Source organism: Mus pahari, chromosome 15 (genome assembly GCF_900095145.1).
Source record: "Mus pahari chromosome 15, PAHARI_EIJ_v1.1, whole genome shotgun sequence".
NCBI classification, from domain to species: domain Eukaryota; kingdom Metazoa; phylum Chordata; class Mammalia; order Rodentia; family Muridae; genus Mus; species Mus pahari.
The window spans coordinates 2775013-2793848 of NC_034604.1; the positions used below are offsets into that span (position 1 = coordinate 2775013).

The window sequence follows — 18836 nt, forward strand, 5'->3', positions numbered from 1 at the left end:
AGCAGATATTCAGGAGACAATCACTTTGAATACCATCTAAGTTTTCTCACATTATAGCATAGTAGAAAAACTCTCATTTAATTTTAAAATGTCACATTCTTTATAGTTATACTAACTTCTAAGACTTTGTAATATAAAATACAGGTACAGCTTACTAACCAAGCTCAGAAGCTAATTCGAATCTTACACTTATATGTGTATTATTTGTATGAGAAAAGGCAATAAAGATAAAAAAATTAAGCACAATGAATTAACTACAAGAAATCAGTAAGTGGATGACTTATAGTTTAAACCATATTTAAGGATAGATTATGAAACGTTACCTCCATCGTGTGGGTCTTCCCAGATGATGTTTGTCCATATGCAAATATTGTTCCATTATAGCCCTCAAGAACATCTATGAGAAAACAAAAGATCTTGTACTTCCAGGTCTTTCTTCCTTAGGAAATGCTCTCATTATAAAGTCAGTAAGAAGTGATTACAGTTTAATATGTAATGAGCTTATAAAATCATCAAAGAAGGCATGGAAAGATGAGATATTGGTTATCGTGTCTGTCAACTTGACACAAGCTAGCGTCTGAGAGGAGGGAATCTCAATTGAGAAAATCCCTCCATAAGATCTGGTTGTAGGCAAACCTGTAGGGTATTTTTTTCTTAATTAGTAATTGATATGGAAGGGCCCCGCCCATTGTGGGCGAGACCATCTCTAGATTGTTGCTCCTGAGTTCTATAAGGAAGCAAGCTGACCAAGCCATGAAAAGCAAGCCAGTAAGCAGTGTTCTTCCATGGCCTCTGCATCAACATATGCCTCCAGGTTCCTGCCCTGCTTGAGTTCTTGCCTTCACTGCTTTAAACTGTTATCTGGAAGTGTAAGTGAAATAAACCCTTTGTTCTCCAAGTTGCTTTTGGTCATGGTGTTTCATCACAAAAATAAACATAACTAAGATAGATAGCTCAGTAGTTAAAGGTACGCCTGTTCTTCCAGGGCCCAAATTCAGTTCCCAGCATCCACATGGGTGGCTCATAACCTCATGTAACTCCAGCTCCAGGAGATCCAATGGCTCTCGCCTCCAAGGGCAACTGGACTCACAAGTGTGTAAACACCAGCCCACAACACACAAACACTTTAAAATTTCCACTGCTTAACATCAACTTACCAACATAAAGCTCAACATTTCATTATATATATATATATTCTAAAGATTTATTGTTTTAAAAGACAAAAACCTATCAATTAAAATATACATGTATGAATTAGTTCTACTAGCAAGTGTAATTAATTGCTGACTCAATCATGGTTTAAATGAGACTGTCCCTCTGCCCCCCACCCCTCACCCCCCTAGACTCATGTATTTGCATGCTTAGTCCCCATTTTATAAGTTCTTTGGCAAGGTACGTATTCAGAAGACATTACAGCCTTCTGAGGTGGGTCCTGACTCATGTTCTCCCCTTCCACCACTGTCAACATAAAGAATCAGGAGTTCAAGCTCACTCTGGGCTACAAAGTCATTGGAGACAGAGCGGGTACAGGAGAAAAGGGCATCATTACTTACTACTAAAGGTAACTTAGAAACTCCAAGTATCTGAAGTTTCCTTTCAAAGCCTTTTTGTTGTTGTTATTATGTCCTCTCTCCCTCTCCCTCTTTTGCAGTATCAGGGATTGAACCAAGGGTCTTGTGCATGGCAGGCAAATGAGCCACATCCTCAGTGCCCTTCTTATTTGGATTATCATTCTTTTCTGATTAGTTCATTTATTAAGTGGTACTGGGGATTGAACCTAGAGCCTTGTGTATGGAAACAAACACCTTTGAGCTACACAACATTTCCCAAAGACCTTTTATTTTTAAGGGGAACAAAATAATTTCTTAAGTCACATTTATAATACATGGGATAGCAACACTTATGCTAATTCTAAAGAAGCAGGGCAAACAGAGCCAGACCCATTTCAATTCACTTTATATATAACCATTCTCAATAGATCTATGTCAAATATTCTTGCTTAAGATCTTTCAACCAATCACATTCCTAAGCATACAATTCGGTATTTTGATAAATCTTTTAAAAAGGTCCTGTCTGGGGCTGGAGAAGTGGCTCAGCAGTTAAGAGAACAGGCTGCTCTTCCAGGATGCAGGGTTCAATTCCCAGCACCTACATGGTGGCTCACAACTGAGACTCTAGTTCCAGGGGATCCAATGCCTCTTCTGGTTTCTGCAGGCACCAGGCACACAAGTATTGGACAGTCATACATGCAGGCAAAACACCCAAACAAGTAAAATAAAACGAAAAAAATTAAAATAATAAAAGTAAAAATGTCCTCTCATGATATGATCTAATTATCCTGCTACTTCACAATTGGGTACTAAGTAAATATTTGTAGGTAGATATCTATATACTTGCCAGACAACATACAGTTGTATAACACTGGGGTAATAAATGCATACATGTAACACATCTGAGATTTAAAGTGTAATTTTTAATGTTTTATCTAATTTCAGAGGCTGTGTAAATACTATGTAATACTGAAACATTTTTTAAGCACCCACTTTCATTTATGCTGTTTGGGGTGTGGAAAAGACAACAAAATGCTAAGTATTCCAAATATGGCAAATGTGATTGCATTTTTATCGGCAAGAGGGACTAGGTTCAGGGCCTCTGAGGCTAGTAAACTGCTTGGGTACTCAAGTCTCTTCCATAAAATGGTATTTCCTTAAATCATCTTTTTGTTTCCTACTAAATTTATGCCAGTGCTTTATAGTTGTTACACTGTATTGTTTAGGGAATAATGAATTGGGTGCATGCATACATGGGTGTATGTATGTTTGATATGGTATAACTTTATTTTCAAAGACTTCTGACCTGAGGTTGGTGGACTTATGGTTGACTGTAATCATTTTTCTTATCATTAAGTCTACTTAACTTTGCTTTTTATAATTTCACTGCCAACATTTTCAATGTAATGTGCAGTAAGAATATGTTCTATGGTGCATACACTATGACAAAGACTCTGCCACTAATACCATTTTACTGCTAGGTTTAGTCATGCATCTGCTTGTTCCTTATCTATAAATTCATTTCAAGGTAGACTGTAGACGTCTATACACTTCAGGACTTTTCTACCTCACACTATCAGGACATACATACCATTAGTATTCAGTAATTTTCTTTTTTCTTTTAAGGTAAAAAGTGATGTTAAATTTCTTACAATGTACTTTAAAATCTTGGAAAATACACATCTGTTAGTTATGCACATAACACTGGGCATAAATCACATACAGTCTGACCTGACCTGACTCTTACTCATCTTACTTCCCCACCACACTTCCCTCATTTTGCTGCTCTGGTGAAAATAGTCAAGTGTAACAATTACATACTATATTGTCTCTCCCACACGTGTAGCACACTGTTCTCTTGAAAATGCTCTAAGGGGGGAGGGTGTCACCTCTACCTAGAAGGTACCCCCTTTCTTCTTCTTTTAGTAAGACTAATTGAAGTTTCAGTAGTACTTCCTTGAATCCAACTCTACAACCACTCCAAATACAGGAAAGTCCTGTGCTCACAGCTGTGTATCCATGACACTTGTCACTGAGTATTACTATACATTCTTTAGCCTCATAATTCACAGTATCAGTGCCTGGCAGAAGGAACTCAAATCTTGTTGAATAATTATGGCTGAATGAATATTATGAATGAATATTATAAATAATATACAACACCTTTATAAACCCCCCTTTCCTTTTAATATAATCTTATTTTATGAGAAACAGGAAGACAACTGCGGAAAGTATATCAGATCTGGAGGCACAGGTCTATAAACCCAGCTACATGAGAGGCTGAGACAGGATGGCATAAATTTAAGGTGTGCCTGGGCTAGTGAATAAGTTTCAGACCAGCCTGGGCAGCTGGGAATCCTGGTAAGATACCTATAAACTTAAAACTAAAACACGGCTAAGACCTAAGTTGAACAAAATGAAATTCATCAGTGTGTGATGGAACTTGTACATCAATGTGGCTGTAGCTCATGTTAAGAGATTTGTCCATTTAAAGTATCCACAAGGGGCTGGTGAGATGGCTCAGAGGGTAAGAGCACCCGACTGCTCTTCCAAAGGTGCAGAGTTCAAATCCCAGCAACCACATGGTGGCTCACAACCATCCTTAACGAGATCTGACTCCCTCTCCTGGGGTGTCTGAAGACAGCTACAGTGAGTGTACTTACATATAATAAATAAATAAATCTTAAAAAAAAAAGTATCCACAAATTCATTGAATCAATCTTTTATTATTTAAAAAGGCAGAATGTAGCTCAATGGTAGAGCATTTGCCTAACATGTGGAGAGTACAGGGCTTTATTTCAGCACAACAAAAACAGAAAGCTAATGTAATCTTTAAACTGTAATTTTTAAAATGTAATTTTTAAAATGTATTTGGGGGTGGGGGAGTGGGGAGATGGCTCAACGGGTAAAGTAATTGCTACAGGCATCGTGGTTTGTGCCTGCAATCTCAGTTCTGGGGAACGAGAGGCAAGCCAGCCCAGCCTAAATGGTAAACTACAGGAGAGATCCTGTCTCAAAAAAGCAAGGAGTCTAGAGATGGCTCAGCACTTGCTGCTCTGGCAGGTGTTTGGTTCCTAGCACCTATGTGTAGTGGCTCACAACTACCTCTAACTCCTTTTCTAAGGAATCCAACAATCCCTTCTGGCCTCTATTAACACCTGTACACACATGGCATACATTCAAACAAACACACAGAAATAGAGGGATGGATGGACAGATGGACGGACGGGGACGGACACACACACACAACTTTTTAAAGCAGTTAAGATATATGAGGCTAATTTCTGACCTCCACATAGACTCAAAGTAGGTCACAAAGAATGCAATATAATAAGTCTTTAGGAAAAATTATTGATGCTTGTAACACAGTATAACACCACTGTTCCTCTTTGTTGCAGTTACAGAATAACAAATCAATCCTCCCTCATTTTATGAACATTTTAGCATCCATTTCACCACTTTTCATCAATACCACTCCTAATTTTGGATGGATTTAATACCCATATAATACCTGAGAACCTGACTGCATGCTCAGGCTTGATATGATCGCCAACTCCACATTAACTAACCATACTACTTCTATAATCTTCTACTCCTGGTGATGGGAGTCCAAACTTTTTTTTTTTGGGGGGGGGGGGGTTCTCTGTGTAGTCCTGGAACTCACTCTGTAGACCAGGCTGGTCTCAAACTCAGAAATCCACCTGCCTCTGCCTCCCAAGTGCTGGGACTAAAGGCGTGCGCCACCATACCCAACTTTTTTTTTCTTTTTCCTTTTTTTTTTTTTGGGGGGGGGGGTCTATTGGAAATTATACTAACTTTTTTATCAATTTGTTTTGGTTTTTCCAGACAGGGTCTTAATGGGAAGTCCTGGATGGTCTGGAATGCCTTAAGTAGCCCAGGTTGTTCTTACATTTATGGCAATCTTTCTGCTTCTTCCTCCTGAGAGCTGAGATAATAGGCATACCCAGTTTGCCCATTAATCCTACCATCTTTTTTCACTGTCTTTCACAGTCTGTCACACTGTAACTTCCCTTTAGGTACCATGGTACACCAATATAAACATTACATGGACAATATCCTCAATTTTCTTGCCCTTCAATTTCTTTTGTACTTGCCTGTAAAATCCCAAATGGGTGAATTCAATTCTTCTGGAAGCTAACTTCAACTGGGCCCTTAATGCTGCTTAGTAATGCTTCCACATGCCCCAATCCATCTACTGCATGCCTGTTCCTGGAACCATGTCCCCATCCTCACTCTTCATGATGACTTACATTCAATATTCAGTATGAAGATAATGTGAAGAGTGTTACAGTTCTCCTCATCAGGCTAACCCTGCTCATCTACACACCCAACTTCCTCTTGTTACTAAGATACACTACCTCTGCTATTTAATCCTAACTCATCTGCTTTTTTGAGACAGGGTCTCACTGCCTAGACATGGCTGGCCTGAAACTTACTAGGTAGATAGAACAGGTTAGCCTTGAGCTCACAGAGATTGGCCTGCCTCCGCTTTCTAAGTTCTGGGTTTAAAGACCTCTACCGCCATGCCTGCCCTTACTCATTCATTTTATTTTTTTCCTTTTTTTTAAAAAAGATTTATTTATTACTATATCTAAGTACACTGTAGCTGTCTTCAGATGCATCAGAAGAGGTCATCAGATCTCATTAAAGATGGTTGTGAGCCACCATGTGGTTGCTAGGATCTGAACTCAGGACCTTTGGAGGAGCAGACAGTACTGAGCAATCTCTCCAGCCCTCATTCATTTTTATATTGAAGCCCAACATGTCTGGTATCTAAGAACTTTGTTTCAAACTAATGGGCATTGTTAGAACTGTAAATAAACATAATTATCACATACATCTATTTAATAATAAGAGCCCTTTGATAAAAAGGCATTTTTATAGTAAACATAAATTCTAGCACCCTCTCTGCTTTTAGAGTTCTAAGGTTTTAGAAAATACAAAATTAAAAAATACTCTTGTAGGTGCTTTTTTTTTTTTTTTTTTAAACCCTTGGCAATCCCTAATAAGTTCCATCAGGATTTCTCTAATGACTGTAAGATAAGGTTTTGAGGAAAGAACAATGGAATAGAAAAAAAAAAAAAAGACTTAAAAGACTTATTTTCTATTTTTTAAAAATTTATCTAGCCACTTCATTCTCATACTGCTTCATTTCTACAACAGTACCTTGAGAATTCTCCCATGAAAACACTTTTTAAAAATATGCTTGTAACATAATCCCTGTATCAGTCTCCACTAGGTACAATATATAATGAAATCACGGTAACTGAAAAGTACAATGCTTACTAATTCTATTTAGATTTTTGTTACTTTAACTTTCTAATTAATGTAGGTGAAAGCAGGCATTAAAAATAAAAAGCGGCTGGAGAGATGGCTCAGTGGTTAAGAGCACTAACTGCTCTTCTAAAGGTCCCGAGTTCAAATCCCAGAAACCTCTTCTGGTGCATCTGAACATGGCTACAGTATACTTAGATATAATAAATAAATAAATCTTTAACAAAGGGCTGGGCAGTGGTGGCGCACGCCTTTAATCCCAGAACTCGGGAGGCAGAGGCGGGCGGATTTCTGAGTTCGAGGCCAGCCTGGTCTACAGAGTGAGTTCCGGGACAGCCAAGGCTATACAGAGAAACCCTGTCTTGAAACACCAAAAAAAAAAAAAAATAAATAAAAAATTTTAACAAAAACAAACAAACAAACAAATAAAAAGGCAATGTTGTGCAAAACAGAAAGATCACAAACCAAATCTTACTTATTGCTAAGACAGTAAGTAAACTAAGTTTGACTAGTTACAAATATTTACCTTTAACAATCTTTTTTGCGCAGTCGTTGTATACTTGCTCTTGAGATGTGCTTGACTGGAACACACGATCAAAGGCATAAGGCTTGGACTAAAAAATGAAAACAAAGGAGTTACACAAATCACAGGTGAGTGCACATTCTTTTTTTTTTTTTTTTTTTTGGATTTTAGAGACAGGGTTTCTCTGTATAGCCCTGGCTGTCCTGGAACTCACTTTGTAGACTTAAAGACAACTTTGCCTTGTTTGAAACAAACAGTATTCCTGCTATGTATGCATCTCGAGGGTAAGAGACTTTAGAAAGCAGCTCCATGCACACGAAGCCATCTGGTTCTACTCTCGGTGCACCTCAGGCTCTATCTGAGAAGTACTGAGGTACAGTCTTCTTTCTCCAGCCCTTGCTGTCCACACAACTCCACTTCTAGTTCTAGTCTCAGCCTTCCTCAGCTTCTTTAAAAGCATTTTTGTCTTGAGACAGACTTTCACTAAATTGTCCAAGTTGGCCCTGAACATATGATTCTCTTGGCTCCAACTCCAAAGTAGCTTGGATTTCAGGCCTTCGCCACCAGGACTAGTGTCCATTTTCAATACTAATATTACTTTGCAAATAAGAAAAATAAGAAAAATAAAATTTGACAGGCATAAAAACTGTTGTTAAAAAATTAAAATAAACTTTCATCAATTAAAATTCAGTCCTCTTTTCACCCTTTCATTTAACAAATATTTATAGAATGCAGATGCCAAGACGACAAAGACAGATTCTGTTTTAGTGGAGCTTAAATTAACAGTAAGATTACACATGGCACAATTAAGTGACCACAGCTTAACTGACATACTGAAAGAATACACTAGAGGATAGCACAAGAGTGTCAAGACAGTCTTAGAAAAAGCAGCTGACTCACTGGCCCTCTTCAGTATTAGCCATGAAGCCAGTTGGGGTTAATGTGAGGAAGTAGTGTAGGCATCAATAATAAGATGTTTAGGGAGCCTGCAATCAAAAGAAGCTTATATAACATTCAAGAAACAGAGAAGTCATGCAGGACAGTGGTGGTGCATGCCTTTAATCCCAGCACTTGGGAGGCAGAGGCAGGTGGATTTCTGAGTTCAAGACCAGCCTGGTTTACAGAGTGAGTTCCAGGACAGCCAGCTACACAGAGAAACCCTGTCTCGAAAAACCAAAAAACCAACCCCCCCCCCCCCAAAAAAAAGAAACAGAGAAGTCAAGTCTGAAGTGTCAGGGCAAGGATCAAATGCAAATGTCAATACAGTGAAAGGGGCATCATATTTTGTAGATATTTTTTAAAGTTTAGAATATGGGGCCATCAAGATGACTCACTGGGTAAAGGAGTCTGTCAAGCATGATAACACAAATTCAACCCCTGGTATTCAGGTAGGGGGCCTAGTAAGCACTATATGATGTTAAAATCATGTTTTCCCTAGAGTTGTGACTGTTATATGTTGGAGATCCAACTTTTTCCTTTAGGAAAAACTAGGGAGCAGGCAAATTCATACTTAGACCTTCTGTTCCTCTTTTAAGGTCTGATCTAAATAATTACATTGTTCCTGCCAATGTTGAACCCACCTTAAAAATGAAATCTTAAACTCACTGACAATTCTGCTCTACTTGATTGCTTCTTTTTCTTTTCTGATCTGACCTTTGAAGTCAATGCTCTACTACTACTGACCCATACCTGTGGTACTAATCTCCCCGTCGTTACTGGGTATTTTTCAATTCACAGCTACCTTCCTTGAGGTATATATATTTTATATTCTGATTTTTTAATTAAAGAATTAAATTACATTTATTTTGTATGTGTGCTTATACTGTACACACACATTAAGGACAACTTGGAGTAGTCAATACTTTACAACTACTGAAGATATTCTATATACTGCAGTATCAAATATTCAACTAAAACTTAATTCCTTATTTAAAAGTAAACAAGAACATCCATCTCACTGGTATGTAAAATTGTGTTCATCTTTAAAAACTGATATCACAAAGAAATGTCTTAAAATAATTTTATTATCAGTAAATGTCCAATATTTTATATACTGTAAGTAGCATAAGACTATGCTTATTACTTCTTAGGCACGTAGGGAAAGTTTAAGAAACCCTGTTCTTAGGGCTACTTATCCTAAACCTTGTCTCTTCCCTGCTTCTTTCCACAACTCTAGTCCTCTTGCAATGGTGGTCATACGACCCAGTTCTGCATCATATAAAGAGGTTATCTGCTAGCAGGTCTCGGAGAAGTTCTTACTTTACCGATTGTTCATGGAATCAAGTCTGGAGCTATAGCACTCATCTTGCAAACTTAACTATTATAATCAAAAGTGAGCAACTAAGCATGACAGACTGTAACAGTCAGGGTCCTGGAAGCAGCAGCAATGTGAGCCTGTTTCTAAAATTTCTATGGAGGGCTGGTGAGATGGCTTAGTGGGTAAGAGCACCCGACTGCTCTTTCAAAGGTCCAGAGTTCAAATCCCAGTAACCACATCGTGGCTCATAACCATCCATAACAAGATCTGACGCCCTCTTCTGGAGTGTCTGAAGACAGCTACAGTGTACTTACATATAATAAATAAATAAATCTTTAAACAACAACAACAACAACAAATTTCTATGGAATGAGAAAAATAACCTTTAATTTATTTAAGTCCCAGTTGTTTTCCCTCAGCAAGTGGAAGCACAGCAAGAATGACTTCATTTGAGGAACAATTTCAAATGGCATCAATTTTGATTATTCTCAAAGCATCTCTTTGCTAACATGTTACTGACACATTAACATTCAATCCCAAAGGTGCAGGTCTTTAAAAAGAAAATTTGTTCTTTTATTTATTTGACAAAGCATTCTTTTTAGATTGCAGTTCTAAGGTATTAATTGGGACTGGAAAGATGGCTCAGGAGTTAAGATAAGATGACCTGAGTTCTGTTCCTAACATCCATGTCAGGCATTCACAATAGTTATAACTCTACCTCCTGGGAATCCAATGCCCTCTCCTGGTCTCCATGAGTACCCCAACACATACATGCTTATCATTCATACTCACACACTCCCCAATAAAAATAAATCATTCATAAATAAACCATTCATTTTACTGTGTAAGTCAAATGTTGTCACTAAAGATACTGCCTGAAGTTACTAACCGAACCTGGCTTCCTAGGAAGAAATCAAGACCCTGAGAATGAAAAATTCATAATTAAGATACATCTCAATCTTTTGAATAAATTAAACAAAGAAAACCTACGTAATTGGTCTTAAATTTTTTCAATTCATTTTTTGACTTGAAATACACATCACATAACCTATAGTTTTATGTGTTTTCAAAATTACTCTATTTTATGAACTGTAAGTCACAAGATGCATCCATATCTGACTTATCCTTCAAGAGATAAATCCAAGGAATGAGTTTAACTAAACTACATGACACCTTAGACTTCTTGAATGACTGCCATGTGAGATTGTACAGACCAAACCAAATTTGGTCATGAAGCAGGAATATGCTACTGACAGGCATTCTGAATAGTGGTCTTTCAGACTGGAACGTGCACTGGGTTTTCCTTACTGAGGTAAGGAAGGAAGACTCCTTCTTTTTCAATTAATCAAAACTTATTATCAAGCCAGTATAAGTTGTGTTTTGCTTGAGGCAAGGAAATGGAAAAGATAATCTAATTAAGTTTTAATTCCCTTCTAATGTCAATGAATTATAGCAAGCTGGCTTAGGTTCTGCAGCCTGAACAATATACCATATAAGGAACTATGACTAGAAGACATTTAACCCTGCACACGCTGATGCAGAAATACTATGAACTTTTTTGCTTTGTGGTTTTCACTTTCAGCAAGTTCAGAGGAACACATAGATATTGATTTCTATTTGCCATCTCTCTCCTTGGTTTGTGAGCTCTCTAACGGAAACAGGCTATTTTGTATTGTTTAAAGATTTTCAGGGAATAATTTGTTTTACTCAGGGTGGTAGCATTTATGGCATTTTACCAAGCACTTATGTCACAAATAAGACTAAAAGCTACTCAAATCATGCAAACACTGCAAGATCAAAAGGCTTGCTTACCAGAATGCCATGTTATATTAAAATTGGTTCTGAGGATAACAGGAAAAATTTTGGACAGAATATTAAAAGCTAAACTTACAAGAAAAGCAGAATCCTTAATTATTTTCTATCTGAACAGTGATTATAATTACCATTCAGTTGACATTATAAACTAACAAACACATTTAAGCTTTAAATTTTGATTTAACTTAAAGATAATGAACAAAATACCTAAATATCATATCTAAAACAATCCAGTTTTACATGTTATGCTGCTGCAATTCTCTCCTAAAGTGTTTCTAATATATCACTCTTAGGATCCAATAAAATGAATAAAATAAATCATGTTTTACAATTTTTTTCAATCTGTTTCTTGGACATGGAGACTTTCATTTCATTCCTTAAATCCCCGTATAAGTCCCCAAATAGGCTTTTAAAATTCACTAAAAGTTGAACACAAAGACCCAAGCATATAAATACGGATAATACATGTAAGAAATCAATTCCTAAAATAGGGGATAAGATATATTAAATATCTTTTTAGTGTCCTCAGTGTTTCCTGTGGCTTTATAATAATGTACTTTCCCTTATACTTTTTATTCATCATCTACCCTAAGTTTCTATTCATCACTTAAACTTATTTGTATTACTTACAGAAATTTTGAAACAGAAATTATGGCAACTTCTTCCAAAGGAAAGGACCTAAAATAAATGTGTTTTCTGTAGTGGTGGCTATCTATTGTTTCATGTATTATGGCCACGATCCTCTTGTCTCAGGCTCACAAGTGCTATGATTACAAGTATGTGGGCCAACACAACTTAATATATTTTATAAATCCTGAAATTTGGTATTCCAAGCAAAACAAATCTTAGCAATATTACAATTTTTTTTAAACAAGCACAAAAACTCAGAGAATTAAGACCATCTTAACATAAGTGGCAAATGAAGTATATCTTTATTGTATAAATCACTGCTAAAGCTGAATAATCATAGATCGGAAGGAATACGTAGCCTCAAGTTTGGGAACTAATACTGGAGCTGAAACCCGCTAAGGACTGCAGGCACAACATACACCCAAGCACCTTCCACTCTAGCCTCCGTGCACTAAAGAACAGGATTCCTATGTAACTTCCCTCCTTTACTATATCTTTTATAGCAAGAGCATCTTGAGGACTTATTAACAAAGAACTGGCCAGGCAGTGGTGGCGCATGCCTTTAATCCCAGCACTCAGGAGGCAGAGGCAGGCGGATTTCTGAGTTCGAGGCCAGCCTGGTCTACGGGATGAGTTCCAGGACAGCTAGGACTACACAGAGAAACCCTGTCTCGAAGAAAAAAAAAAAAAACCAAAACAAAACAAGACAGACACCCCCAAAGAACTGGCCTGATGATAATCTTCACACAGCAATAGCTGGTGTTAGTGACCCAATATATATTTTTTCTAGCAAAACCCTACCAGGAGGAGACAGTACTAACACATTCAATTTCCGAAAACTGAACTTTGAAAACCTTCATATTAACACACCCACTAGAGAACTTTAGTACTATCTTCAGGCTAAAATGTTTTCACTCATCAATGGCCAGTCTCCTGTGACCTCTCTGCCCTATTTCTAAGTAGCTCAAACAATATGCTAAATATAGATTACTTCTCAAGAACAAACAATTTCGAGTAAAAACTGACATAGCAATCGAACCCTTATGAATTTGCTTGTTTAGATTGCTGTTCTGTACACTGAGGCAATCTTATCCAGTCACTTTTAATCTTGAACTCAGAAGGCTGTTTTCAGAGAACCTGCAATGCTAGATATAAAAAACCCTTTCAAGTTTCTCAAATAATAATCAATCGGCTCAGTTACATTTTACACTACAAAGGAGTATTTGCTACCTCTCAGATTACCATGATCAATTTCCTTCAAGATAGACTGTATTAACATGAATCTAATAACGGTGATTCCAGCCCCATCGTAAGGTCTTTAAAACACTATGTCTCGGCTATAGCTATCTTTCCTACAATGTTAAAACACGGTAAAGAATGAAATTGTAGATCTTTCTGACACTTATTTGGCCCAATCTAAATCCACTTATGACATTAGAGATAACTCTAATTTCAAAGAGAAGCCACTAGTTCTTTTTACAGGCTCCAATTTCCCACTTATTACATGAAAAGTCGAGAGGGAGAACATTTAAGAAACAAGCATATTGTTTTACACACTTACACATACACACTCACACACACACAGGAATGAACGTGCACTAAACTAGCTCCTGGGACGCAGCCTCCAGAGCCCCAGGTGGGGGAGTGTCCAGGCTGAGAAACAAGACACCTCCCAGCTGCCAAGCTTAGCACTGGGGTGGGGGGTGATCCTCGAACCGTCGCGGTGTCGCCTGAACACTGCTCCTTCCTCCCTGGCCGTCGGAACCCGCAAGCCCGGCTCGGGAGGGCGAGCACTCCCTGCTCCCTCTGGGCTTTGCGACCGGCCATGTCCCAGAACTCACCGACCTGCCCGACCCCACGTGACGTGGGGAGAGGGGCCACTCACCGCGATCATCACCGTGTCTTCTCCCTGGAATTTGGCGACGTACTTATCGCCGCGGTTCACTTCAGATTCGTTGAGAGGTCTGAAGCGACACATCACTTTGATGTTGCACTCCGCCGGGTCCGCCATCTTTCTGGAAGCCGGGTCCGCAGGCCGGGCGCCTCTCCAAGCCGCTCAGTCTTGGGGTAAGCGAGGGGAGCCAAGAGGCAGGGTCGCGAGGGCCGGAAGGTCCGGGCTCCGCAGCGCCGCGCACCCCGGAGCAGCTCGACCGAAGCGCTGTCGCCGGCAGCCTGCGCCCGAAGTTCACTTCCGCTCCATCATGGCGGCCATGGCGGCGGCGCCCACAGAGCCTCAGTGCTCCTCGGCGTCTCCCTCACCGGCCTCCGCAGGCCGCGGGGACTGGCGAGCGGCTCCTTCTTTTCTTTTCGGGAAGGACAGCGGAGGCCTGCGGCTCGGCCCACTATCCTGTCCCGGCGGCTCGCCGGCTTCCCGGCCAGCTGACGCTCGCACCCTCCAAAGGCCTCAGTGCCCAGCCCGGCGGCGAGCTGGGCGGGCGGGAGGAGCACTGCGCAGGCGCGGGGCGATGCCCAGCAGCCAATCCTAGCCCGCGCCGGGCCGCAGGCTTTGGCTGGCTCCACCTCGGCTGCAGGTCTGGGGCTTCGGACCGAGTTTTCCTGCAAGTTGAGTAGCGCCGAGGCCGCTGCAGAATTCCTCAAAGCACCGGAAGGTTTACTTATCTTTTTCTTCGGAGGAGTTTGTTTCAACCACTTAATGGTGGTGTTCAATTTAGTATAAGACCAGATCCCTAAAAAAGAAGGGTGCTTTCATTTTGACCTTAGAGGAAAAAAAAATTACTGATGCAACCTTGGGTTTTATTTTGTTTCTGTTTTAAATCGCTTTGCCAAAAACCGGGGAGATTTGAATTAAGGGTGGGGCATGGCCGGAGTGCTGCAATAACCCACCCCGCCCTGCGCGCCCGGGAGCTTTATTCAGACATAACAAAGAAAGGGGAAGCTTCTTTCAAATAATGAAAAAAGTTTCCCAAGCGATACGGAACAGCTAGGTGGTATGGAAGAAGAACCTCTCCTCACTTGTCACCTTTAGCTGCCCAGGGCTTGACAGCACACAGGTGAGCCACAGTATCCCAAAGGAATACTGTGTAAATCTGAGGTCCCACTTCCCCGACCAATGGGAAACCCCACTTAGCTGCAACACCAAAGGAATGGTGTTGCAGCACCAGATCCTTACGAATGTCTTTAAAGGCCTAGATCATCTGTTCACAACCTGTGGGTCACAACCTCTTTGGGAATCGCATATCAGATTTTTTTATATTACTAGTCATAACAGTAGCAAAATTACAGTTATGAAGTAGCAGTGAAATAATTTTATACTTGGGGATCAACATAACATGAAGTGTATTAATGGGCCACAGCATTAGGAAGGTTAAAGACCACTGACCTAGATTAATACGTGTAGATTACATATCTAAGAAAACCACTCCTGGGGCTAGAGTTGGAACTCTGGTAGTGTGTTTGCTTAGAAAGCAGGAGGCCCTGGCTTCAACCACCCCTTGCCCTTCAAAACAGGTAACTTAGCATTCCCCTTTCAGAAGATTTACTCTGTGGAAATAGCTCTGAGGTTCTGCAAGGGAAAAGTTGAGTGATGATAAGAAACCTTTCTTCTGGCTTCCAGACTTTGCTGGGTGAAAGAATGGTGGGACTGTGGACACCTCCATGACCCCTGAGTTTACTGGAACATTCTAGCACCTCTAGAAACAAATCCAGAGTTTAATAGATCCAGCTTGATTGGCTTTCTGCAATGGAGAAGAGCTCAATTGCAGGGGAGCAGGGGAGAATCTTAGAAATAAAGTAAAGAGGGGCATGATCACGGGCCTTGGAAGTGTGGAATTTGGATAGAATTGAAATGACCCAGTGTTCTGAGAGGCTCCAGGCAAGGCAGAGCTTCATCCATCAGGTCTGGATAACAGTGGGCTAGGGTGCCATGTCCTTGAGCATGACAAAGCACCTATGTGGAATGCTGTCCTGGGAAGACTCGTTTTTTTCTGAACTCTTGAATTGAAGGCTGTTTTGCTGTTTCTGTCCTTCAGACAAGAGTGGAAGGTGTTCTTTTTTATGATATTTGGAACCACAGTTTTGGGTAGTCCATAATTTTAGACAACAAAAATGTTCAGTAAGAAGTAGAGAATCAGTGTAAAAAGGAGTTGGCCATGATGCTTTTTGAACATAGCATGTCCTTGAGAGAGATATCTTTTCCTGCTCTGTTTGTATCTGCTCTGTGTCTATTATTAGCCCAGGATACTACGATTTTTTTTTTACTTTGTTGCCTTTTCAGTTCTATTATTTTTCATCTGATTTCTTCATCATTATCTATATCCTGTCATCTTTATCTCTAATTTCAAAAGAATCTAGTCCTCTTTCTGAAAAGTAGGTTTTTTGTTTACATTCTAAATTCTCCAGTACCTGGCTCCTGCCAGACGTCAGCTTCTGTCGTTGCCTCCTCTTCCTTTCTTCCTCCTCCTCCTCCTCTTTTGACACCTCCTTCCTCTGCCTTTACCTTTTTTTTTTTTTTTTTTTTTTTACCTTTTTTTTTTTTTTTTTTTTTTTAACTTACCTTAAGGGAAAAAGGAGACAAATGTGTGCCCTTTTGTAATCTAGAACTCAGGAAGCTGAGATAGAAGGATTTTGAGTTCAAGGTCACCATGGTATACATAATGAGTTCCTGGCCACTTGAGATAGATAGATACCCTATATCAAACAAACAAACAAAAATTATAAACAAAACAAAAAGAAAGCCAACAATAAAAATAAGACCCTCATTGATTTCTTTGACTATTAGCCTACTATCAAAGGTTAAAAAAAAAATCGTAAGCTCCTGCAGTTGGAAAGGAACCCACAGTGACTAAACTCTGCTTTATACTGAGGATGATTAGATGTTTTTAGGTTAAAATAGAGGAGCATTCCCAAGAGGTGACTCAGAAGGCTTCGTAGGTATAGGAACAAAGAAGGAAGATGAATGAACCAGGGAGGGACACTCTGGGGTACTGCCCTGAGCAAAAGATCCAACAATGCCTCAGGTCTTTCAACCCTGTGTCTTAGTGACATGATGTTTCTATTGCTGAAGTGAATGAAACACTGTGACTATGAAGCAAATGGGGAGGAAAGGGTTTATTTGGCTTACACTAACGAGTTGGTGTTCACCACTGAAGGAAGTCGGGACAGGAACTCAAACAGGGCAGGATCCTGGAGGCAGGGTTGCAGAGGCCATGGATGGGTGTTGCTTACTGGCTTGCTTCCCATGGCTTGTTCAGCCTGCTTTCTTACTCCCCTCACCCCATACAGGGTTAGCCAAACTCAGAAATCCGCCTGCCTCTGCCTCCCAAGTGCTGGGATTAAAGACGTGCGCCACCACGCCTGGCTCAGCCTTCTTTCTTATAGAACCCAGGACCATAGACCCAGGGATAGCACCACCCACAATGGGCTAACCCTCCCCCATCAATCACTAATTAAGAAAATGCCTTACAAAGGATCTTATGGAGGCATTTTCTCAAAGTTCTCTCCTTTCAGACACCTCCGGTTTGTGGTTAGTTGATACAAGACTAGACAGCACGCTTTGCTGCTTCTTCCTACATAGCAGATTTTGGAAGCTCAGGTCTCATAAAAACAAAAGCCATGAAGGGAAATGCCCTGCAAGAGCCTTCTGCTTTCAGACCTGCCGTGCATACTTGGGTAAGGAAGTACCATAGCCTGTCATCATAGAGCCACAAAGGAGAAAAAGGCTGTGTAGAAGACACGATCTTTCTCAACCTTTTGTGATAATAAACAATTATGATAATAAATTCCTATGGAATAATTCTGTCTTAGTTAGGGTTTTGTGAACCAAACTTGTTTGTGAACAGACACCATGACCAAGGCAACTCTTAAAAGGACAACATTTAATTGGGGCTGGCTTACAGGTTCAGAGGTTCAGTCCATTATCATCAAGGCAAGAGCATGGCAGCATCCAGGCAGGCATGGTGCAGGAGGAGCTGAGAGTTCTACATCTTCATCTGAAGGCTGCTAGCAGAATATTTGCTTCCAGGCAGCTAGGATAAGGTTCAAAAACCCATGCCCACAGTGCCACGCCTACTCCCAAAAGGTCACACCTTCTAATAGTGCCACTCCCTGGGCCAAGCATATACAAACCATCACAACTTTCATGAAGAAACAAAAGATTAATTTTTTTAATTCTATTTTTTTATTTGTGTGTATGTTTATGAGTGTGTGCTTTGTATACAGGTGTCTACAAAGCCAGTTGAGGGCATAGGATGCTCTGGAGATGCAGTTACAGATGGTGTCAGCCACTTGACATGAGTACTAGGACCAAACTGGCATCCTCTGGAACAGTGGCAAATGCTTCTAGTCACTGAGCTATCTGTCTGCTCCCCAAAAGAGTGATTTTAAAAACTTTGTACTCCCAACTTGCCTTACATATATAAATTCAACAATTATACAGTTGTGAAGACCTGTGTGGCTTGGTCCTTTTTTTTTTTTTAAGATTTATTTATTTATTATATGTAAGTACACTGTAGCTATCTTCAGACACTCCAGAAGGGGGAGTCAGATCTCGTTATGGATGGTTGTGAGCCACCATGTGGTTGCTGGGATTTGAACTCAGGACCTTTGGAAGAGCAGTCGGGTGCTCTTACCCACTGAGCCATCTCACNGGAAGAGCAGTCGGGTGCTCTTACCCACTGAGCCATCTCACCAGCCCTTGGTCCTGTTTTAAAGCAGTAGGGGAGGAAGCTACTCTCTGTAAACTCTGTCAAGCATTTGCACAGACACCAAAGGAACCCTTCCTCCACTCCCCATAATACAGTATTTTTAG

General features: G+C 40.0%; 1 protein-coding gene across 2 annotated transcripts in view; it reads right to left on the minus strand.

Moving 5' to 3' along the window:
- Kif5b (kinesin family member 5B) overlaps positions 1-14499 on the minus strand; it is a 41100-nt gene extending 26601 nt beyond the window's left edge. For both annotated transcript variants that reach the window (XR_003845277.1, XM_021214272.2), the window contains exons 1-3: positions 13956-14499; positions 7372-7459; positions 324-397 (exon numbers count right to left, since the gene is read on the minus strand). Coding sequence is in view for 1 of the 2 variants with exons in the window: in XM_021214272.2 (XP_021069931.1) it covers positions 324-397; positions 7372-7459; positions 13956-14081 (288 nt within the window). In the remaining variant the exon portion in view is untranslated. The remainder of the gene's footprint in view (positions 1-323; positions 398-7371; positions 7460-13955) is intronic.
- Between the last annotated feature and the right edge of the window lie 4337 nt (positions 14500-18836).